Raw genomic sequence first — 24,974 nt, 5'->3', positions numbered from 1 at the left:
TTGCTTCCGTCTGGACGGGGCCTGAATGGCAGGAGGTGCGGTCTGACGAGAGCAGGTGGAGACAAAAAACAAACAAATAAATGAACAGAGACAAGACATAACATGAAACAAAATAAAATCTATTTAAAAAAAATATAGTCCACAATCACAAATCTCGACAATGTATACTTGGACAAAAAAAAAAAAAAAAAGAGTTGGAAGCTGATTGGCTGGCAAAGAAAGAAATGCTTGATGAGACGAGAGTACTTGTGATGTGATTTATTTTCATTTTTATTCTTTTCACTGAGCTAAGCATGTAATATACCTTGTCACATGATGACGAGCAATCTACAACAATGCATGCTACTATCCTAATTATAAACATTCAATAACTACATCTGATAGCTTCATTTAAAAATGAGCGTTATTATATTATCTTTGAAAAGGCTGGATATTTAGATTTCATTGATGAATCTCATTTCGCAAAGTGTCCAGTAAGTAGCTGTATAAAGTCAATTATAGCAAATTATTTATCATCTCCACTGCAGGTGGAGGATAGTGACTGATCGTGTTCAATCTACTTTAATTTCTCTCTTTTAGCCATCTGGGCTTGGTAATTGCTCATTGCAATCATTAAACATGGAGTTTCAAGTCGGTATTTTCATTTTCCTGATATGTATAATGTGAATTTTTAAGTAGGCTCTATACATTGTCATTTTTGTCACGAATATGAAATTACACAATATGCAGGCATATCCATGCAATGTTATGAAAGATGAATAAAATGTCTTCATGGACATTTGTCTGTGCTTATTTATTTATTATTCATGGCATTGGCATTTATATTCAGAAAAAAATATATTCACCATGGTCATGGTCTTTCCTGATAACATTTTGCAAATAAACCAAAAGGTTTTGCAAAAAGTTGGAGGTCAAGTTTATTATATTGAGAAATACAAAGTATGATGGTGCTAGAGTTTGTGGGTTTCTTAGTGATAGACCAAGATGTCTTTTTCAAGGCCGATACAATACCGATTACTAGTACTCAAGGGGGTTGATAACCGATATTTGGAGCCAACATTATATATTAATGTCAGAATTGAACAAATTCTACTTTGTTGAAATGCCCTAAAATCAAGTTTTTTTAAAACAACTTTTCACATTTTCAACGTGTTGATTTTTAAACATAGAAAATAGTGCCGTGCCTTCCCAAATTTTCACGTCGGGGTCACCAATTGTGGAGATGCGGTAAATAATGAGACGAGGAAACGAAGGTGAGTTGTGCCTCGATTTACTCTCCACAATAAACAGCTTCGCTTATAAAATTATATAAAGTTTTCCAACATTTCATTTCAACATAACGGGAATGTTAAATGTTCACTTATTTTTGTGTGTAACAAAAAAGTGCTTGAGTCTCAGGGGTTCATCGGAGGTCAAGACACACCCACTATGGTGCGCTATTGTGATTGATGTCATGGTAGGTCATGTGATTTCTTTGTTATTGTAATCCTTTCATCCTAACTGTGTCGAGCAAAAAAAAAGAAAAAAAAAGAAAGTGGTCGGACAAATATGTGCAGTATGAATTCACATGTAGAGCGGAACATATGGTGTTCCACAGGGTTCAATTCTGGGGCCTCTGTTGATCAGATCATTGTATCGGCTGCTTCTGGGTTCAGCGTTGTTCTATAAATATAGAGTACAAGAACACAGCACTTTCTTAATTCAAGGTGAAGAAAGCCAGATTTGATGAAGACTCTCTCACTGTTCATTTTGTTCACCAGTAAACCCTATTTCTAAACATTGAATTTCAGAAGTCATTATGAAGAAGCACCGACTTAATGCCCGACTTGTCTCCATGGAATGAATGGGAACTGGTCAGCCATGTTGTGACTCAACCAAACTGGATTTAAAGCATCAGTGAGGTGTAATCAGTCATTCTCTGTTTTTGTACAATATCTGCAGACAAAACTGATCTTGGTCGATCAAGTCTCTCAAGACATTGTTATTGACAGGCTTTCGCGGATAGCCTCAAGCTAACCAAAGCAAATCTCTCCTGGCTCCTGTTTAAAGGGAAGCGCTGGGATTTTCAACCATGTCATTGCATACGTGCCAAAAGAAAGTTCATGAGACAGCCGAGGCTAAATCGTGTTTTGGGATATCTTTATGTATTTATACAGTGTGGCAGTCAGAGCTTGTAACGGGCGAGGCTGTGCAAAATCACATTCATTGTGATGCCTTTTTTTTTTTTTTTACAAAGTGAGCGTGTGATGATGCATTTTAAATTCTACTATAGCACTTGCATTTGTCAGCCTTGTGGATGAATTTTTCATAAGCTGCTTTTAAGGAATGAAATAAGAGTAGATCAATAAAGTCAGGCCAAACCAGAACACTAATTTGAACTGCATATAATACATCCTCTGGCTTTAAACCAGACATTCCTGAATGACTTTTGAATAAAAGATCCGTCATTGGTTTTGCTTCAGATTGACTAAATAATACAAATACAGAACTGAATTAGTTACATACATATGCAATTCATCCAAGCAATTTCCAATGGTATTGAATGGCAGGCAGCATTAAGGGAAGGAAACACTTTTTTTTTTCTTTTTTTCACATAGACATTTTATTTTGCATCAAAGGATTGAAAATCGGCCCTACTGTATGTGAATGTGTATTCCTGAGGGCAAACCAGTCTGGCAGGTGAATATTTCTTGGTGCAGAAGCCATTACCAGAAATTACAATCCAAAACTAAAATAGTAAAAAATATATAAATAAATAAATACAAAAACTTCAGAATTTGACAACATTAACCATCATGTTAAAATGATGGTATAAATCCACAAAAAAAAAATCTTCATATGACTGGCAACATCAAAGCACGACATGATCTCATGCAAATTTAGTTGGAAATCATACAAACTGGAATATTATCTGGCATTCCTTTTGTACAAATTCCTACAAAATCATATAGTATAACTTCAACTCTGCCAGCAGTCCAGACCTGTCTGCCATTGAAAATGTGTGGCACATTATGAAGCGCAAAATCTAACAACGGAGACTGTGGCCTGTAAAGCAACTTCAGTAGCAGGTCAAGCAAGAATTGGAAACAATTCAACCTCGAAAGTTTCAACAATTAGTGTCCTCAGTTCCAAAGCGGTTATTGAGTGTTTTGAAAATGAAAGGTGATGCAACACAGTGGTCAACATGCCCCCCGTCCTTGCTTTTCTGAATGTGTTGCAGGCATCAAATTCAAAATGAGGAATATTTGCAAAACAACAATAAAGTTGATCAGTTTGAACATTTAATATGTTACCTTTGTCGTGTACTCAGTTGTATATTGATTGCAAATGGCTTGCAAATCATTGTATTGTTTTATTATTATTATTATTATTATTAATCAACTAATTAATTGGTTATTGGAATTTTGTTCTGCCAAATATTGGAATCTGCATCTATCATTAGGGTGAGGGTAATGTCACAATTCATTGCCGACAGTACTCTACAACAAAGTATTCCAAATGTAATTTAATTTTTTTGTTGTTGACATTGGATATTGACCAGCATAACCGAACATCTTGCGTTTAATTTAGAAGATCCCACTGTCTTTAAAACAGATCATTACATTCCATAATGGCAGCATTGTATTTTGAATATTGCACTGTATGCAATTGAAAACGAATTAGCAAAAGAAAGAAATATATATATATATACTGTATATTATATGCACATACTTTGAAGTAATGCGAGTGAAGTGACACATATGGTACCCATTTGCCTTGCTTTGGATATCGCAGGTGATGAATCCTCTTTGTGACCATAAAAGTGGAACTGTTTGCAATGAGTCATTGTTAGTATAATGCATAATAAAATTCACAGCAAATAGTACATAACACAGTTTCTTGGCTTTTTACAACCACATTATCACCTGTGTTGCTCCCTTTATAATACTCAACCTATGGGATGTTTTGGAAACAAGTGCAGCACAGCCCAGTAAGTATTCCCCAACATCATGATTCTTCTCTGCGGCTTTGCTGAAAATGGGATTGTGCTTATTTTCACCAAAACGCTCTGTGCAAAGTACAACAATACAGTAGCTTCATCAAGATAAGCAAATGGTTTGAGCGCCAATGAAAAATGAGTCACTGTCATAAAAAAAAAAAAAAAGAGAGAGAGACAATATTAGAGGAGCTTGCATAGCAAAGCAAAAGCAAAAGTATACAGATACATAGAAAATATATTTACACATTATGCAAGTCCTTTTTTCATTTTAATTAGTCATTTTGTTGTGAGTTTTCTTCTTCAGCTCCTCTGTGTGAATTGTTGTACACCGAGTGATACATAACAGCAGTGGCCATACAGTTGACTCATTTGAAGTTAGGGGGGCAAAGAAGGGAACACTGTGAGACTGGTGATGTCTGTGTCCTGTACATGACATTTACAGCTCTGTATTATCATTTGCATGTTCGTTTGACTCCTCCGCAGCTTCCAATCATCAATTTCAAGTCACACACAGAGAGAGACAATCTCAGAGCACTTAGAAACAAGGTGTCCAGGGACGTGCATCCGACAGACTCTGAAAAAGCAAGAGAACAGTGCTTTAATATGAAATCTCAGCAAGAATATTGCTTTTACTGCATCTTTGCCTTACGGTAATAAAACAAAAAAAAAAAAAAAAAAAAACTGGTGGGGGATGCAATAATCCCACACGCTTTGCAAAAGTGGGATAAATGGCCATTAAACATGCAGAAGCTGAAACAATGAAGTGTGTCTGCTGGAATTTTATTTTGAAGCATATAATTGACCACTATGTCTTGGTATTGCTGAATTATTGGAGATCAACACCTGATTAATCAATTACTTGTTCAGTGACATCTTAAAACTGCAGCGCGTAGCTCCTAACGCCGCCTAGGCTGGAATTATGTATGCGTAAGGGAATTTTGGTACGCTCAGTAGTCGACTTGAGGCTATTGTGATGGTACATCGTGTGATTTCTTTATTAGTGTAATTCCTTCATACTAACTATGTCGAGCAAAAAAAGAAAGTGGCTGGATGAATATGAGCAAAATGATTTCACATGCATAACGGAACATATGGTGTTCTACAGGGTTCAATTCTGGGGCCTCTGCCGTTCTCAGGATATCTGCTGCCCCTGGGTTCCATTTTAAGAAAAACAAATAACAAAAAAACAGCACTGTTTGCGCTGCAATTTGATGAATAGAGTATAAATGCACAAAACCATTAAATATATAGAAAAATATTACAATGATTTAGAATCATAAGGTAAACAAAACTCACAATATATATATAGATATATATATATGTAGACTACTTCACAGATCACGGGCTGCAAAAAAAAAAAGAAAAAAAGAAAAAAAGTTGACACTTACAGTGATCCCTCTTCTCTTTGCTGTTTGTGAGAAGATGCCCGTTGTGGGAGGCTTCTGCGGCGGGTCTCTTGTGGGAAGCCCGACTAAGCGTAGCCCTGTTGGATGTAGAAGTGTCGCCCCAGGAACCCATATGCTGCCGCTCTAGCGTGGACACGGTCACCATGCACTCCTCTGCAGGGTTTGAGGCTGCGCTCCCCCATGAGCTGTTCATGCGGCAACCGGTGTTGTGAAGGCCTTTCACTTGAGGCCCATGGGTTGCTGAGTGGACGGTAGATGGACAAGTCAGAATCAGATTTGTCAATATTCCAGTCCAGCGCATCTCAGATATAAAAATGGCTGAAGCCCAGAAAGACTTAGCTTACCTTCTTGGTTGGTGTCTTTTCGTCTGGGCAGTGTTCCGACCTTGTTTGTCTGAGATTTGAGGCCATTTAGTTGTGCCCTCTTGTGACCAAGGCTATGCGTGTTCTGTGCACCACGATCGGTTGCACCAGAGCTGTCCGAACGACACAGCTGTGGGACTTTACCTGCAAATGAAAATGAACATTACTCACATGGATATGAATATGTTTAGAGAAAAAACAAAAAACACTTGTGCATGATGATATCCTCTATGGACATCCTGCCAACATTCTGGCTTTGTTCACAGTGATACAGCCACTTACCAAAAGTGACAGCCGAACAAACAATAATTAATGTTTGCATCGCCAATATTTGTGATTATTTTTAGTCCCACTGATCCGCATTTTGCCCCACAATAGCATATTAAGCGATAAAAACACATATTGAAGATACAGTACGAGTCCTCCTATTACGCTATCAAACAATGCAGTCAAAAAAATGTGTATTTTAAGCCCTGTGGGAGACGCTGTCATGTTTCTTGCTAAAAAAAGGAATCCTATTTATAAATGCATCCTTTCTTAACTTTAAAACTTTTCAGTAGTGCGCTGCACTTATATATACAGTGTGATGGTTTTGATGTCTTTACTCAAATAACTTCAAGGTAACAATCTGCCAGAATGTAACTTTTTTTCAAACATTTACAGTGACAGAAAGCAACCTCATTTGAATGTGAATACCTTAGAAGACAAATGTAGGTTACATTTGAAGTCATCACGTGTTTGTGCCATCCAAGAGCATTTCTGATGCAATAAACTATTTTTCTTTATCTGGCAATATTGCATACTACATTTCATATACCTGCAGCTATGAATCTGCTTCATTGTTATTTAACTACTTTTTACAGTACATCGTCAAGCGACAGGGACGGACTGGAACCAAAATTTAGCCTGGGGAAAATATTCGTCAGCAGGGGGAGTGGGGGGTGTCGGACAAGATGACGGACATTGGCCGAAACTCTCGAAATCCCCGATGGCTGAACTCCAAGATTAATTCAGAACTCACTAGTTTTGCTGCCTCAAATGCACATATTTACTGGAAATGCAGCACGACTATCACTACTACTAGCAGTCGTAACAGTTGCAAACCAATTAACACCACTAACCACTAACACACAAATCTCTGCAGTTTTATCACAGAAAAAACAACGCAAAATTAATTATTTTCGCTTTCCCATGTTATCCGATGTTCCCTTTGCTTTTTAGCCTCGTGGTTTTCAGTAAGTCCATACAAGCTGTTCCCACTCTGGGTCTTTAAGGGGACGATCGCTCCTCCGTATCCTCCTGTACACAGGTGCCAAAGATCATCAATCAACCTGCCCACACTTTAGCCGGGACATACAGTTAAAAGCCAGCACATTGTGGCGGCTCCACCTTCGCTTGCTCCTCCACCTCTTGATGCCGCTGCTACTTCCAGTTTGTACAATTGTTACTGAAGTTAGCCTTAGCTAATATCAAATTTTCCTTTTTTGCGCACCTTACTCGGTCTTGTCTTTCATTTCTTGCACCCCCCCCCCCCCCTTCCTAACTTGGTACTCTCCTCAAAGCCTTGGCTTCAAATGTCCCATTATTAGTAATGGGTCTGTCCCCTGTGTTCTTCATTCACTTTGTATCTCTTCTTTTCTTCTTTTGGACTCGGTATTACAGATTTCTTTTTTTTATCCTGCAATTGGGGTTCCACTGCCTCGCCTGCTTTCCTACCCTCATGTCCACCTGCCTTTTGCCTGCACCCCCCCAACGAAATCCCCCACGTGACAAGCTGTCAATGTGACTGCCAAGGAAACAAACAGATTGGCTCAACACAGTTAATGTGAGCTGACATAATCAGAATACACCCAGACATGTCTACACAAACAAAAGCAATCTAATGTCTGCGCTAAAACCAAATTAGCCTTTTAGACCTGCGGTGTAAATCCTGCCTAAGTTGTTAGTCTGCCCTCTCAGTGTCAGCCTTGGCAAACATACCTGCGACTTCAAGGTTATCCATCGTGTGTCCGGGAGTGTACTCAAAGCCGCATAAATTTTTTGACACCATAGCATATCTTTGTTCCTCCTCATCTTCAGAGAGGCGGGTGTCTGCCAAATCGGAGCCCAGCGTTGACGACATGAAGTCCATTGGAGGAATGGTAGTGTTGGACATGTTTGAATTGCTCTTCATGTGCCTTATACAATCCATACATAAAAAAAGAATATTAATGCTTGAAAAGGCATAAGAAATCTAACGCATGGTTTAAATATATAACAAAAATAACACCCAGGATGTAGAGTAAGTGCACTTCCCGAAAAGTCTGCAGTGACTTGACTGATTACATGCTGGTGGGTGCTATGCAAACAGTGGGGTTCGAAATGGAGTGGATAAGAGATATTTGGTTGGTCAAAGACTGTCACCAACATGGCGGTTATCTCTTCTACAGCTGTGCTGCGTGACGGCTCACATCCCACCATTAAGACGATGCATGCCTAATTACCAACTCTATTTACTCATGTCAGAACCGAGAGCTATTCTAAACCCATGTATTACAAGCCATGTATTCAGCCACTTAGATAGATCCATTAGATTTTGTATTTGTTTTTTTTGTTTTTTTAACTCTGTCAAGAAACATAGATAAATTCCATGCGAAGCACTGGGGGGTGCAATATATTCTGCCACTCGCTGTAGGAATGCATCCACCATCTGATAGGCTTTATGCCCATCTGTCCAAGATGCATGCCGCTTCTAAAAGGATAGTAAAAGTGGCCGTATAAAAATGGCATTGCTGACTAACTCAAAAATATCCCTTGAATATATTGGGTGCTCTTATATCAAACTTAAGTTAAAGCCAGTGTTGCTTGCTTACCATGCTTGCTTGGCGACTTCATACTGGTAAGCTCTGGTCAGCTCGTCCAAATGTGCCTGCAAAATGGACTGCATTTCATCATGGTGGGCTGAGCTCAGGGATGATGACGAAGGCTGGTTGTAAGCTGCTGCCGTTGCCGGCGAGGAGGCTCTTCCTCTTAGAGGTGGAGTAGGTCCCCTCTCCTCCTCAACGTCATTGTCCAAACTCGGGTGGCGGTAGGATGGGAGTGAGAGAGGCGGGGCCCAACTGTTGTTGTCGTAGCTGGCGGACAAAAGATAATGTTTTTTTTTATTATGGTGTTTCCAGTGGTGTAGAATTTCGCTTGAAATGTGACTGGATCTTGATACTATTAGCTATGCCCCGAAAACACAGGAAAACTAAAAAATGGTGTAAAGAGTTAATAGCCTGGACATGAACTAGCTTGAGTTAACAGTTAACCCACTGCAGGATTTTATTCCTCCCACTCTTTCTACACATTTCTCCTTCCACATAATTTGTCTCATCCAAATCGTCATTCAAATTTCAACATATTATAAAAAATCACTCCATTAGGGTTCCCATGTTATTTATTCCAAAATTTCACAGTTTTCCCATAATACAACATTTCTATTTTTTTCTCATTCATTTCAATTGAGGCCGAATTTCCCCCAATGCTTTACAGTTCATTTCCATTGGCGCATTCAAAATAACTGATTCAGATAACTCCCGTTTGAAATTTGAACTATTATCTTTATTCAATTCACCTTTTAAGCGATTTTCAATATGAACACATTTTGCACACACCAAAAATTCCCATTTTTTTTAACCTGAAAAATTCCCATATAAGGACATATTGGCATATTCTACATTATATCATTCAAGCCATCTAATTTATTAGACCCATTTACAAAATTCACCAAATTTTCTAAAGCCCCAAATTCTATTTATATTAGTTAAAAAATATTTACATATTCACCTCCAGTTTCCATACATTAATAATTAAATCCAGTCCATCAGACTGTTGCAATACCAGGACTCAGGTGGAGGTCAGAAGTGTGCTTGTGGTTTCATGCTTGCGTGTGAGTCAACTGATGAGATATGAACGCATCTTACCCTCCTCTGTGGCTTTCCTGGGGGTAATGGTCAAGGTCAACCTCTGTACCAGGCAGAGGGTGCATGGGTGGTGGAGGCAGGGGCATGTTAGCCCAACATGTCCCATTTGATTTAGGGGTCTTTGTCCCACCCTTCACCTTCTTTTTCTTCCCTACCTTTGCACCTAAGGGTGGACAACAAGAAGATGGGAGTGAAAGTCTTTTTTGGGGGGGGGGGGGGGCATGCTAACAAATCTGTGTGCATACAATAAAGTACAGATGCAAAAGTGCCTTTAAGTCTCGATTTTTCCATCCAACCTTTCCTATTCATCAGCACTCATTTTGTATGCTGATGGCGTATGCTGACTTCAAAATGTTATGATATTTCTTAAATAGGCATCAAAACCTGAGGCAAAGCTCTTCCATAAGGCTAACTTTATCTCTGCTCGTCGTGACATTTAGCTGAGCACAAAGCGTATTGTGAATAGCACAAAAGCGCACACAGAAATTGCCTCCATGATTGCACTGACTATGCAAACGCAGTATATATAGATACATACATAACTCATAACGCTGATGCATTGCTAATCAAGTTAACCCAAAGAAATGCGTCATGATTGTATGACATTTCTGGGCTAGATAAGCTCCCAGGGTAGAACTCTGATGAAGACAGAAGAGTCATTAAGAGCACTATCCTTAGGGTTCATTTGCAGCGAATATGTAAATAAATTCGCTGTTTTTTTTTATTCTGCACTCTCTGTGGTTGAGTTTGCCAATTCCCTTGCAGGAATTCGACATCGAAAAAACTAACTGTCACGCATTATTTTCTTCCTCTGCATTTTCTGTGTATAATTCTCTCAAGCACTCACACACACACAAACACAAATTTGTACCGGTGACAGGGCGTCTATCAGTCAGTGAGTAGCCGAGGTTGGCTATCTCCTGCTGGGCCTGCAGAGAAGCCTTCCAGCGGGGATCTGGTCTGTCTACAGCCAACTCATGGAAGCTGTTAGACTGGAGTATCTGGGTGGTGGCGTAGGGGGTGGGCTGGCTATCTTGCACTGGGCTGCTATAACCGGCCTTCCCCATGAAGTCAATGCTGCTGTAGATGGCCCCATCTGACAGCATGGTGCCTGTCTTCTCCACCGCTGCAGATGGTAATACATCTGGGACAAAGAAGCGAGGTGTTGCAGGGATCATTCCGAGATGAGATGACATGATCTTAACAATCTTTAAGGTCATTAACGCGCCCTGCTGCTCTAGTTCTCCTCATTTGTTAAAAAAAAAAAACCCAGCTCATAAATAGACTTGATTTGAATGGAAGTGATGGTCTGCAACCATAATTAACATGCATCATGCTGAGGAAACCCGGTGGAGTGTTCACATGATGATGATGCTCAGGCCCTGCAGCTGACCAGACCTCTCCTGAGCTTGACATACATGTAAACGCAGCATGCATGTAAGCCCTTATTAAACTCTCAAGAGCTCACCACAACAAAAAAAAAAAAGCAGAGCTTGAGAGAAAAAGGGGGCAAAAAGTCAATGTAATAGCACAAATTTAATCCCAAATATCAGGCTTGTCAAATCACATTAGCAAAGTATAGCCCTCAAAGGCACTTTTAATTTCTCTGCGTGTTTGTTTTAATGTCAGGCCTTGTCACTGTGAATAACAAATGATGAACATCAAAACTGTCGGACCAGGCAATGCTAGCTGTGACTCCCGTCAGCCAGCCATGTTTACCTCCTCGGCCAAAGTTACTGCTGCCTTTCGGACTTCCCAATCCTCCATTTGCTGGAAGGCTTGTGGAGGGCCACGAGTCCGCCAGCCAGGGTAGTCCAGGGTCACCCGCTTTCAAAAGCCCCGGACGACTAAGGGATGGATATTCAGAGAGACGCAGAGAAGATAATTAAGATATTAGCACATTAGAGGCATACATTCTAAAAACAGTTGGGTTCAAATTAACCCAAATTGTGTAATAAAAGGAGCCGAGTAAACTTTTTGGGGCATTCAATTCACACAAAGACTTGGGTCAAAAAATTGGGTTGCTTTGTGGGTTATTAAATTAATTCAAGTGGGTTATTTAACACAAAAAGTTGGGTCCGTTCATTTTTGACCCAATTCAGTTGGGGTATTCAATCATTCCACATTAATAAAAAAAAATGGATCTCTTTATGTGTTATTAATTTAATCCGATTTTATTTTGGTTCTTTTTTTTTACCCACTTCAATTGGGTTATTCTATTATTCCAAGTTGGGTGAAATGAATAACCTACAAATAAACCCCACAATTGCGGTGCTTCATGGGTTATTAACTTATTATGACCCAACTTTCTGGGCTAAATAACTTAAAAAGTTGGGTCCGTTAATTTTGTGACCCCATTCAATTGGGTTATTCAATCGGGTATTTGTCATGGAAGAGGCGAGAATTCCGACTTTCTGGTTTTCACACATCAGCTCTGTTTCTTGTTTGCGACGCGTGGGCCGCGTCCCAGATTCCGCCTTTGTGCACCTCGGTTGCGCATTAGGGGTGGGAGGTGCAAGTGTCGGAACGCGGCCAACTTTTTGGGTTAAATAACTCAAAATGTTCGGCCGGTAAATTTTTTACCCAATTCAAGTTGGATCAAATACATAAGCCATAAATAACATAAAACATTGGGTTGCTTTATGGGTTGTTAATTATATTTTATATTATTACATACAGTATAATATTTTATACAATATATTTATTTTAGTATTTATTTATTAATTATGTTTAATTATAATTTTGATTTATTTAGGTCAAAAAGTTGGGTCGTTTTTTTGTTGTTTTGTTTTGTGTACCACTGTTTTTAGAGTATATTATAAAATAAATATCAGCAGGGATTTTAATAATATTGTTTTCCCTGCTGTGTTTGAAACAAATGGAAAAAGCTTGCGGTGAATATATTTTCTACCATTGAAAAGCCTGAAGCACAAACAAGAGTGGAAAAAAAATGCAGGGCATAACGTGGCAGGTCTATATATCAGACTTCTGCCTCCCCTTAAACTCCACAAGCCAAAACTCTCCCAGGAGAAACCAGGCAGGCCTGAATACACACTTAATCCGCTTTATAGCCTTAGCACAACAAAAATTTACATTTTAAATTGAGAATCATGGACCGCCTCTGGCAGCGTAACTACATGGCTGCCTTGTCTCCATGGCAACAGAGACAGAAAAAGACCATTAAGTGGCTCAGGAAATGCACCGTTTATTTTGTTGTTGTGAAATACAGTTGTAATGTATACAAGTGTTGACTTTTTGAAAAGAAAATTTGTGAGAACAGACCATTTGCATGTAGTATGACATCAAATGAAACACTTGCATATGCCTCACGTGTCCTGGTACCATGTTTACTTAATGCACACACAGGGAGTTTTCCACTGGGCCTGACTCGCCAAGCACCATGGGAATTGTTTACAGCTGACTTGGCGATAGCTCAAAGGGGTTTAACAATTATATCAACAATTTCCATTGTAAAATACACAAGTACATACATCAAAGAAGCACATGCAAGTATTACTGCAGCAACGCATGTGTGTTTGTTAATCCATTGTGGTGTTTATTTTAGTCCATCATTTGCAACATTTGCCATGGCTAAGGAATTATCTGATTGTTTAGTAGGCACAGCCTTAATTGTGCTTTCTTATCTATTTTCTTTTCTGCTAAACTGATTTGCCTACTTTTTGGTGAATTGAAACGCTCATTATGAGACCTAATTTCAGATTTTTCGGAAGCACATAATTCTAATTAAGATCGGGATTGTGATTAAAACCCTTTCATTGTCATTACTACATTTTTTTGCAGCCGTCACTTGCAAGTTTGTCGTCTGCATTCAATCCAACCAAAATTAATACAACAACAATAAAGTACGCTATTTGTGATCAACTGAAGATGCGGGTAACTTCCAATTTTTTCTTTATTTTTATTTTGAATGAAAATTTAGGGCAAGCCCTTGCTCATGGCTACCTCAACCATACTGTATATGTTTTTTTTCTCTCATCTGGGGAATCAGACAGACAACCCCTTTGCTTACAAGCCCCATTTTGAAAATCGTAACAGGTTTGAGCGGAGCGTTCAGCACGCTGCTCTTTCAAACTTTTGCGAGCTGGAACAAAGTCAAATAGGTTGACATTTTTTTTAATTGCACATTCATCACCTCTCCCGTCCTCTCATGACCTCTCCATTCGTCCTTACGTTAGCAGTGAAGAAGAACAGCAGCCTGCCTTCATTAATTAGTAGCAATCATAAGAAAAGGGTGATTGATGATCGCCAAGTATACACTGCATCAGTGAAAATCATACACTGAGGTGAGAAGGAAAGATTGGAAAGTCGAATCAAATTGTAATTCAGAACGCAAGAAATGATTTCGGTAGACTGAAAGTTTTTTACATTATAGAAAGTAAAAACAACTCTTACCTTCCATTTCTGATCAGACCTCTGTCTCTTTGGAATGTGACTTAGAATAAAGAGGGGAAAAATACAAGTCAATTTGACAGTAGCAAACACAAAAATCTATTGCTGCCATATTGAATTAAGGTAGGAAGCTAAATGGTTGATGCACATCTTAAAAGCGTACCTGCTCGGGTAAAAGTGAAGGACTGAACTGCAATGACAAAAATAAGAATAATCCATATTAGAAAGAGATCACAGATTCAAGTCATGCATAAATCTGACATATGAACAGTCAACATATTTACTAACATATTTGCTGTAGCTATTGAGGGAATTCCGTGTGTCCAGGGCTGGACTGGCACAAATAATCGGCCCTGGAATTTTTGGTAAAATGGAGTAAAAATAATAATCGAATAGCACCACATCAGCCCCAAAAGACACCGGCCCACCGGGCATCTACCCCGTATGCCAGATGTCCAGTCAAGCCAGTCATGATTAATCACGTTTACTCCAAGATAAAGTATGACATCTCATTTCGATGAAGCAAACTATTTTAGCATGAATTGGCCTTGTTGACGTGTGAATAATTGATTAATGTCATTTGGGAAAAATGCAATTGTTTATATAAAAGCATACATTTAGTGATTAGCATTAGTAACTAGTATAGACACATTCATTACAATTCCTCAAAACCACCCCGTTTTTAATTTATTTAGAGAAAAGGGATCAGAGATGCAGCATTAATCATGTAAATCCCTCTTAAACCCGAAAAACAAGTGACCGGAATACGAATTATGAATAACGGCCCCACAGCTCACCAAAAGGCTAAAAATATATATTTCATCCTTAAATCGTGATGCGATTCGTGTTAATGTGCAAACAACACTGTCAAGGGTCTGATAATGGGAGGTGATGTTAAATGACTTATCTCCCATGAATGTATGACAGCGCTGAAGCACGCTGCTGATGGAGCGTGGCACATTTGATGCACACCAATGCACAGTGGATAAAAGTAAATACAGCCTATTTCCGGCAGTGTTGAATATATTTATATCAGTCTGCCTTTTAGCCAGCCCAAATGGAGTCAAATCTGTGATGACGTTAAGTCTCATTGGACCGAGAGACCCAATGAGCGTTGCGATTCTGTATTGACGCAGAACCATGTCAATTGATTTTTACCTGCATAGTTGCTGAGTCCTTTCCTCTTTTTCCTCCTCCAGTACAGCCAGGCACTGAAGCCCATGAGAACAATCCAACAGGCTCCGCCCAAACCGGCGATGAAGGCCGGCTGTTTCACCACATCTGAGATGCTATTGTTGCCCTCCGATCCCGTCATTACGTCCCTCTGCTCTGCACCTGGGGACCGCCAATGCACAAACACAAAGAAAGGGAGAAATATTGCAAAAATGTATAAGCTTTTCTTCAGCCTGTGCCTTTCTGACACCGATTAGCATTAGTTTGTTGAGCATTGTGATGAGCATATTGTGTTTGATGGCAGAATTGAATAAACAATCAATCAATTAAAAAAATAAAAAATAAAAAATACATGGGGCAGCGTTACACAGAGGAGGTTTTCAACAAGATTGTTAGTTTCCAGATGTAGTAGTAAAATACATACATACACAAAATAATACATACTTACATAAATACATAAAACAATAATAATAATAATTTGCTTTATACTTTTTGTAGTGTATTATTATTATTATTATTATTATTATTGCCCATATATGTGTAGTTTGGGTTTCAACTACATTTATCTTCTCATGTTGTTAAATCATCTGAGTAGCAGAAATGTTGATTTTTATATTGGATCTCATTGGATTTTGTAGTTGATCCTGACGAGGTACTTGCGTGAATATCCCGTCACTAACCAAACTAACATCTAACAAAAAAAAACAAAAACAAAAAAAACGTTGGGGCCTTTGAAAACAAAACATCTAAAATAACTACATTCAGATAAATAACTAAAATAAACAGCATCACTGCACCCAATATATAGGCAGAGTTAATCAATTCAGCAGTGCACTTATCAAGTTGAGCCTAAAAGACATGAGATTGACAGAGCAGCTCTGACAGAGTTTGATTTTCTGTTGCAGCTACTGTGCTGTGAAATTAGATTCACAGTCTCCGGCTGGAACCCCCAATCCTGACACACACACATGCACACGCGGGCACACACACACCCACACACACACACACACACACACACGCCATTAAGCCGCAGCCCACAGGCCTGTGTTTCCTTTCTCCCTGTCTGTTAAGGCTGTTATTATTTATCAGTCAAAAGTCATAGATGAGGAGCATCTGTCCTGGGCTCCAATATTGACTCTGGGCTTATATACTCTCAGCATCCTTTTGCTATTTTATAAGAAGTGATAGGCTGATAAGATCCAGCAAGAAGAAAAAAAAAAAAATCACTCTCTACTTTGTTAGTGACTGCAGTCCATATATTGTAGTGGATTATTGATATGGCTAACAGTACTTGGCAGTGTTACCAAACACTACATGTAATGAACCATTATTGATTTTTCAGTATATGTCTACAGTGTAAAGAGCAATCTTCTTTCTGCAGGGTGCTAAATTGATAAATCATTTTCTCAGGCCCCAAACTGTGATGGACACCTTGGTCTCCCCATTATTAGGTCATTTTATCCCGACTCCAGGTTTGCGCATACGTGTGTGTGCGAGTGCGAGTGGATTACCCAAGGTGATGATCTGGGGCGCGCTCTTGACCCCCACTCCTGCGTTGGTGCTTGCAGCTACCTCCACGTGGTACTGCACCCCAGCCTGCAGACCCCCGACAACCACTGAACGGATGGTTGCGTCCACAGACTTATTGACATGAAACTGGGTTTCGTTAGCCAAACACCAGATCTGGCAAAGACAAACAGGTTGACAGGATCCATTTGAAGGTTACGCAGTATATTCGAATGTACAGTATGGGGATGTTTTTGTCAAGTACATGGACACCCTGAGTCTACCTTGTATTCCTGGATGATGCCGTTCTGTTGGTCAGAGGGTGGAGGGTCCCATGACACGCTGATGGAGGTGCTATTATTGCTTCCTACCGTCAACACGGTCACTTGCTGTGGGGGTGCACTTGGTGCTAATGGGTCACATAATGAAACAAAAGAAACATGAACATTAAATGGATTATATACAAAATTAAATGTGAATGCTCAGAGATGCTTTTTTTCAAGGCAAAATCAAAAAAAAAAGAAGAAAATAAATTAAATGTAGATAGTAAACAATCCCAAGACTCCGAGCAAATGATTTACTGGAAAATAAATAGAAATGGTCATTGCGTGTTATCTTTTTAGCCATGCAATGCCTCGCAAGGAAAATTCAAATTAATTCTTACATGTAGTTACCTGGCCTGTTGACCCACATGGGCGGACTGGAGATATAATGAGATCGTGGGCAGCAGGGCTCCAACGCTATCATCTATGCAACTTACCACATTATCTTCTAAGAATGGACTACTAAACTGCTTTGGGGCCCACAGTTTCCATTAAACCCTTTGTGTTGCTCCGAACTGTGTTAGGCAAAAATGATTAGCTGAAACCCAATTAAAAAGATAGAAAATAATAATGCTATCTGTAGGCAAAGCATTGATATGCACAACATTGCGGAGATGTGCAAAGTAGGTGGGCCATGATGTGATTGTATTGTCCGCCACCTGGCTGCACGGCAAAATGCTCATTGTGAGTTGACCATTTCAGACCATTTCATGTTTCGTAAAAGAGGAGCAAGAAAGGTCACAAATGAGTCTAACATGAATAAATATTCACTAGGGCTGTTCAGGAATTGGTGGTGAGTAAAATGAGGATTTGAGTGGGCGTGGAAAAGTGAGTACCAAATCCAAACTTTGGAACTCGGATCAGGATGAAACCTTCTCTGTCTCTTCAATGGAGAACTGTGTATGACGTATCAGGGGGGCATGCAATTTAGTCAAGCTGTTAACACGGAAGTGGGTTCCTTCATCCATAACTGTTTACACATTGCAACGGACTGCTCTATTTATATAGCGGTTTAAAAAATATTTTTTTAGCTATAGTGCCCAAAACGCTTTACGAAGCCTCACATTCATCCATTCACACACCAGTGGTCGGCTGCTGCCACACAGAGCTCTGCCAAATCGGGACACTTTGACGTGGTCATCAGTGGTGAGGATCGAACCCACAACCTCATGGATGGAAGCCAACCACTCTACCACTGAGCCACACCGCCACGTTTATATGTGAATAGTTAGCTTAAACTCAAACTGTACAGCAATACGTTCTAAATCTAAATCAGATTTCTGACATTACCTAGTTAGCATCTTCAGCTAATTAGCATTACATTTGGGATGTCGCACAGCTAACTACTCAGCTCCTCCTCAGCTAGTTACCTTTAGCTTTAGGATGCCACATATGCTCGGTGCAGAGCATTTTATTTTGTAGCCTACGCCACCAATGGACAATTCTGAACATCCAGACATTTCTGATATTTCCACAATTTAACGCTTCATTCCGACGGCGTCTGGGGTAGATCGGAATTGTCAATAGGCGCAATGACGGACTTAGATTCTACTCTTGCCCACAATGCGGAGTGGAATTCTGGTTAAAGAAAGCCATTTTCAAGTAAAAGTTAAATATTTTTGGCATTCTAGGAGTTGTACTTTCCATTTCAATAGTTTATGCTGTACTATTTTATTTAAAATGTATTTGTCATCATTTAGACTTTGACGTGTTTTGTTTTCCCGGGAAAAGCGCAAGATGCGAATCAATTTGAATGCTACTTGCTGAAGTTAATGTGAATGGCTAGATGGGATTTTTGGTCTGAGTCTGTGCTTGCAAATAAATACACAGCTGATACTTCAATCTAAATGATGCATGGCACAGTGCATCCCAATCAAATCGTACCCATTGTGCCACTAGAACCAAATGTGCTAAAGCTGCTTAATTTGCTGCTTTGCAGGCTGCAATCTGGTAAACATAACTTGCTGCACTAATGAGCCCATCACGTAAGCTACTTGAGACATGAATTAGCAAACGCCCCCGCCCCAACATGTGGCATTTGTGATGTTAATGGGGAGTATCACAATTGTCTCCCTTCCTTACTGCCAACATCAGCCACATGGCAGTAATATATTCAAATTTTAACTTTGGATTTGGAGTTGGACACCTGACCATGTGCTTGCTCTGTTAGTCCTCAGAGCCCCCCTGCAAGGGTACCACAAATGCAGTGTCCTTTTGAATATCTGCCTGTGGCAGATAATAAATGTTTTCCTAAAATTTCTGCTGTGCAATCCATTTCTGGCTGTAGATTAATGGACATTTTTTTCTGTTCCCTAATACCCTTTTCCAGGATCCCAAGGAACTAAAATTGCTACATCAGTTGGAAAAATCCTCCAGTAATCCCGTGTGGCCATTTTAATTGGGCTCCAGTGAGGTAAGTTTCTCTCTCTCTTTTTTTTTCTTTTTTTTTTGCAGACACGCGTGTTCAAAATCCCAGATTGGCTGTCTCTCATGTGTTGCCATGAAACAGAAATTCTGCAAGTTGGAGATTTCTTTCACATTAACGGCCTTATCTTGACGAGCTCTCGGTGCGAGCTGGACCCCTGCCCGGTTCGGCTGATGCTGCACCTGGCCAGGTTGCAATTACATTCGGAGATACACCGCCTATCGTCACACCCAGCAGAAAGCCAGCCTGTAGATCTGCTGCCAGATTTGTCCCCTGGAAATAACACCGCTTTTTATTTGATCGAGCATTAACTGCCGGAAATAATTTTTGAGCAAAACAAATGTGAATGAAAGCCCCTTGCAGGGTACTTCTCCTAATAGCCTGTCGAGAGCCAGCTCAGTTATCGAATATGCTGATCTTTTTACATGAGGAAACGTTTTGATTGGATTCTTGCCTAAGGATTGTCAGCTATCATTTTCCAGCATCAAGTCACCATTAATCTTAACAACCTGAGCTAAATCTCTTTGCTGATTAAGAGGAGTGTGATATGGCGAAAGACTCATGGCGCTTGTGGGACGACCTTGGGCCTGGATTGAAAAAAACAAACAAAAAAACACTCAAAGTTTAATATATGTGTTTGTGTGTGTTAGTGAAGAGCGGGTCATGTCAAGCAGGTCTAGTATTGGTTTGTGGCAGACATATGTCAGCAGGGGTCCAAAAAGAAGCAACTACAATTTGGAGCCAATATCAAAGGCTGCAGTTTAAGCCCCCCCACCGCGAATGCCCACCCATCCCCCTCGCCTGCCAAACCACAGAGGTCTGCGCTTGTCACGGAACCCTGACTGTGCTGCCTGTTTTAACACACTGTGCACATGGTACAATATCCACGTGGATCCGTGGGTGGCTGTGCTTCAGATACCATTATCTATTACCACCTTAATTTAGAACCATTTAAACAAAAATCTTTTCCCATGCATGAACATAATGAACACTAAATTATTCCTGCTAAATTAAGTAGAAAGAGAATGTGCTATTATCAAAATTATTTACCTTCTTCCATAGTCCGTGCTGTCATGGATTCACTGTCTGCTCCCTGAAACTCATTAAAGTACGGCCGCACTTTAATCTCATAGACAATTCCTTTCTTCAGGCCCAAAAGAGTCATGTCCCTCTGTGAGGAGACTTTTAAATCCTGGATCTGCCATGGTCCTGGAGAGGGCAGCCCTGATGTCTGCCGATACAGAACTCGGTAGCCTTGAATAAATCGGGATGGATTGTCCACCTGAGAGGAGGGAATAGTCCGTATATGAGATGGAGTCATACAAACGGTTCAGGTTTGAGGTTTTTGATTAGAATTCAGTTTGTGCCCTCGTTGCACTTGCTTCATTAGATTTTAATTAGGATTCAAGAAGCGATTGTTGTAGGGAATTCAAAAAATGGTGAAAAATAATTGATTCGATCCATAACGGCTCATATTATTTTTCTTTTAATTGGTGGAGGCAGAGTAAAGAAAAGTAACCGGGTATAATCAATTAGTCATACTTTACAGTACTGTTTTGCTACAGGGGCTTTCAAACAATGCTTGTGTGTTATTGTGGTACAAGCATCACTATCGAAATGTTTTCTTCTTGAATGAACTTTGTAAAATGCTTTCTAAGTTTATTTTGAGAAACGGTGATCCAAATGGAACATGTTTTGGGAACTTCCCGCTTTGTATTTGTTAGTTTGTTTTTAGAGCAGCTATCAAACTCAAGGTCTAGGGGCCAGATCTGGCCCGCCAAATTATTTTATGTGGCCCGCAAAGGCAAATAATGTGTGATGATTTTATGTTTCTTGCTAAATAGAAAATTACAAATTGTTTTCACCTTTAACAATGTTGAGATATTGCAAGCATTTTTCTTACCAATCAGTTGAACACACAATTTGTACTGGCTTTTGATTTCAAAACTAGTTATTCATCTATTTCTTGTGTATGTAAACATTTGAGGTGATCATACATTTGCTGTGAATTCACAGACATAATAGCCCTCATAGGGAAACCAAATTACAATGTGGCCCATGACAAAAATGAATTTGACACCTCCGTGAAGGAAACAGTATCCTAACTCTGAGTACTTACAGTCCATGTGACTTGCACCGAAGTGGAGCTGAGAACTACGGGGTTATGCATGCTGACCACCACGTCCCCTAACTCCTTTTGCACATGACGATGGTCCACTCCCTGCGCAGTGGGACTAATGTCTAAAAGAACAAGATAAGAGCAAGCAATTTAAATTCAACTGTAATGTTTATCTCAAAGAAATTGAGATGATCTTATCGAATTTTCTTTCCTGGTACCTTGTGTCCGCACAGGCTCAGACATGGGGCTCGGATCTCCTAGCCCTTGAACACTGACTGCCCTGATAATAAACAGGTAGACAGTATTCGGTCGTAGGTCAGTGACGGTGAACTCTGTGGTCCTCACATGGTCTGCCACAGTCTGCCAGCTGTTACTTACGGACTGACTGTTTGAAAAGGCAAGAATATTTTCCATGAGCTGCAGACACTCTTTTTTGTTCGTATACTAGACAGAAGATTGAAGCGGACACCAAAGGGTAGGTAAACTAAACAAAAATAATGGCGGGGGAAAAAAAAAGATCCTGTCAAATAAAAAGACTGAAATCGACAAAGATATTTCCTTTCCTCATCACAGGGCAAACTCTGCAATAAAGATGAAACAGCTTTGCAATCTTCTTGTCAGGAATTCAACTAAATAAATACATAAAAAAATACTTGTCACGTACTGATTAAAGTGATCCTTAAATGCCAAACAATTACCATTCAAAGAGAAGTAAATATCACTTTTGTTTAATACTTACTGTAAAATGTTTGGCTACTTGGAATACTATTTAGTTTGCTTTTGAAAAACCACCCCCAACTCCCTCCCATCTGCTTTTTTTTTTGGGGTCACTAAACATGGCTCAAGGCCATGGGTCACAGACGTACCCAAAGGCCTCAATGACATAGGAGGACACTGGGGAGCCAGCCTCTGGCCCCGGTTCCCATGACAACGAAATGCTGCTCTTGGTGACATCAGTGACCTCTGGCTTGGAGGGCGGCCCCGGTAGGGCTGTCAGGTTGTTAGACAGGAAGTCAATGGGGTCAGTTGAATCTGACAAAGAAATAAAAAAATAAATATATAATATGAATACCACAGTAAAGAATGATATGCAAATGAAGCAAAGTTACACGGCAACTCTTTTACACGTTGTTGAACGTTTACTGTTGCATACCTGTAATATCCAAGTAAGCGCTCCATGATGTTTCTCCACTGGAGCTGGTTGCGACACACGTGTACAAGCCAGAATCAGACAGCTGAAAAGGAAATAGAATCGCAAGTCTTACAAACAGTAGGAAGCAAGAACATATTAACATTATATATACTGTCTATATCACCACAATTTCCATCCCATAATGGTGCAAACACCCAATTATGCCCAATTCTACCTGAGCAAAAAATACCACAAGAAAGAAAACTTCACCCATGTACACAATTAGACTGCGCTTTGTGCTCGACTTGCGCTGAGCATGTAAACAGGGCCCTCTATATATACATACGACATGCTGGGATGCGTGGAGAATACATTTATGTTTCTGGTACTACATTTGTGTAATACAGTGGTTCTTAACCTTGTTCAAGGTTTTGAACCTGACCAGTTTCATGCACTGAACGCTTCTTTATTCAAAACTATACTGTATATGTATATATTTTTTCAAATTTAAGACAGGTACTGTATAGGGTTTAGATACAATGAATACAGCATAGGCCCTAGAATTGAACCCTGTGGAACACCATATGTGCCATTATACATATGAATTCCTATAGCACATATTTGTCCGACCATTACAAAAAAAAGGAAATGTCACGACGTACCATCACAAAAGCCAAAAGTCGATTACTGAGCGCACCAAATCCCCTGCAGCACAGATGGGCCAAGCAATATAGCGTGATCACCTGCAGCCAATGATAGCCAAAGCAGGGCGTATCATCACGAATCATTTGAGTCGGGTGTATGTCCTGACCTCCGCCGAATCCCTGAGACGGACTCACCAACCTTGGGTTTGATTGAACCCAGGTTAAGAACCACTGGTCGTTTTTAATGATATTTTCTATTTAAAAAAATACAAAAATAAAACATGGGTGGCAATAACCTTTGCGGTAGAGGTAACAATTTCAAGCAATATTAGATGTACAGCAGTGAACATGTCTCAGTATTCTTTGCCCTTTGAGACTGCAAAAAGCATAGCTTTCAGTCGTTTTCAGTCGGTGTGTGTGAGCGTGAATCCAATAGTCGTTGCAACTGTGATCCCAGATGGTTGCTACAAGCTCTTGCGTCAGTCTGGGCTTTTGAGGTTTGCAGCGAGTAGTACAGTAAAAATGCATTAACCTTCACTGGCCTGCATTTGGCTCGATACAAGCTTGAGAGTGGATGAGCGAAAACCTTAAAGCCGCCCAATGGAAAAAAAGAAGAAGAAGCACCCAGTAAAAGCTGACATTAATTTCCTTAATTGATTTCCTCCAATAATAGTCGTCCTCCATTCCCAGAACCATCAACATTATCATCAGGAGTGCTGACACGGGAAAATACTGAAGCAGTGATATGATCTTGTTCATATTGGCAAAGCCTCTGGGACCACGGGCAGTTGGGCTCACTCTCAAGAGATAGTGGAGGTGAGTGACATAGGCGGAGCTCTTTGACACAGAGACAGGACCCTGCATATTTAAGGCCCTCCATTCAATTAGCACCATCAGACTACCTTGAACAGTCCCTGTCCTCGAGTCCTTGAATCAGACGGCACAAATTCCAACCTTATGGCGGCATTTTTACAACGCACACGTGTATGCGCTTTATTCATCTATTTAAATGACACCATTGTTCATCTTTATTTCCCACAGCCTCATCTGTCATTAAATGTAGTCTACAAATTACAACTGAAAACATGATAAGCAAACACTGACAATATAGCAACCGTGTTACAAAACTACTTTAGTGTAGTGATTATTTTCCCTTATTGGATTCTACACTTTTGATAATTTTAATAATTATTTCATATTTTATCAGTGATGAATCAAAATGACTTTTTGTGATTGAACCCAAATTGACATGATTTTGTCGAATGGACATGCAACCTGTCGTTGATGGATGCCCACCTTTTCAGCAAAGTGTCCTCTTTTACGGCAAGTACTTTATGACGCAAAGCCTTGTAAAAATACACGGAATGAGAAAGACCGTCTGTACTGACCCGCTTCGACGGACGGAAATCTGCTTCAGTTGGTGCTCAGTCCGTGCATTTTAATGAGGCTGACGGAGGGACGGAAATGCCCACCTCTGGTTATTGATTTCAGTCCCTGAGCTGTATCAGGTTGAAATTATTTTGAGCGAGACTTGCAATATCAGCAAATATC

General features: G+C 39.9%; 1 protein-coding gene across 1 annotated transcript in view; it reads right to left on the bottom strand.

Moving 5' to 3' along the window:
* Window positions 1–2,210: 2,210 nt before the first annotated feature.
* The window catches only part of LOC147160901 (roundabout homolog 2-like), a 77,752-nt gene continuing 54,988 nt past the window's right edge, over window positions 2,211–24,974 (bottom strand). The window contains exons 10-27 of the mRNA XM_086098458.1: window positions 22,801–22,882; window positions 22,514–22,679; window positions 21,866–22,032; window positions 21,648–21,769; window positions 20,579–20,810; window positions 17,065–17,189; window positions 16,786–16,957; window positions 15,260–15,436; window positions 14,265–14,291; window positions 14,105–14,144; window positions 11,411–11,538; window positions 10,563–10,835; window positions 9,692–9,854; window positions 8,600–8,860; window positions 7,728–7,924; window positions 5,730–5,891; window positions 5,368–5,625; window positions 2,211–4,553 (exon numbers count right to left, since the gene is read on the bottom strand). Of these exons, the coding sequence (XP_085954584.1) occupies window positions 4,552–4,553; window positions 5,368–5,625; window positions 5,730–5,891; window positions 7,728–7,924; window positions 8,600–8,860; window positions 9,692–9,854; window positions 10,563–10,835; window positions 11,411–11,538; window positions 14,105–14,144; window positions 14,265–14,291; window positions 15,260–15,436; window positions 16,786–16,957; window positions 17,065–17,189; window positions 20,579–20,810; window positions 21,648–21,769; window positions 21,866–22,032; window positions 22,514–22,679; window positions 22,801–22,882 (2,754 nt within the window). The 3' untranslated portion in view covers window positions 2,211–4,551. The remainder of the gene's footprint in view (window positions 4,554–5,367; window positions 5,626–5,729; window positions 5,892–7,727; window positions 7,925–8,599; window positions 8,861–9,691; window positions 9,855–10,562; window positions 10,836–11,410; window positions 11,539–14,104; window positions 14,145–14,264; window positions 14,292–15,259; window positions 15,437–16,785; window positions 16,958–17,064; window positions 17,190–20,578; window positions 20,811–21,647; window positions 21,770–21,865; window positions 22,033–22,513; window positions 22,680–22,800; window positions 22,883–24,974) is intronic.

The sequence above is a fragment of the Leptonotus elevatus genome, chromosome 16 (genome assembly GCF_054856555.1).
Source record: "Leptonotus elevatus isolate MCC_2025b chromosome 16, RoL_Lele_1.0, whole genome shotgun sequence".
Classification (NCBI taxonomy): domain Eukaryota; kingdom Metazoa; phylum Chordata; class Actinopteri; order Syngnathiformes; family Syngnathidae; genus Leptonotus; species Leptonotus elevatus.
The sequence above is the reverse complement of the archived record's forward strand: the minus strand, read 5'-3'. Positions and strand labels throughout refer to the sequence as shown.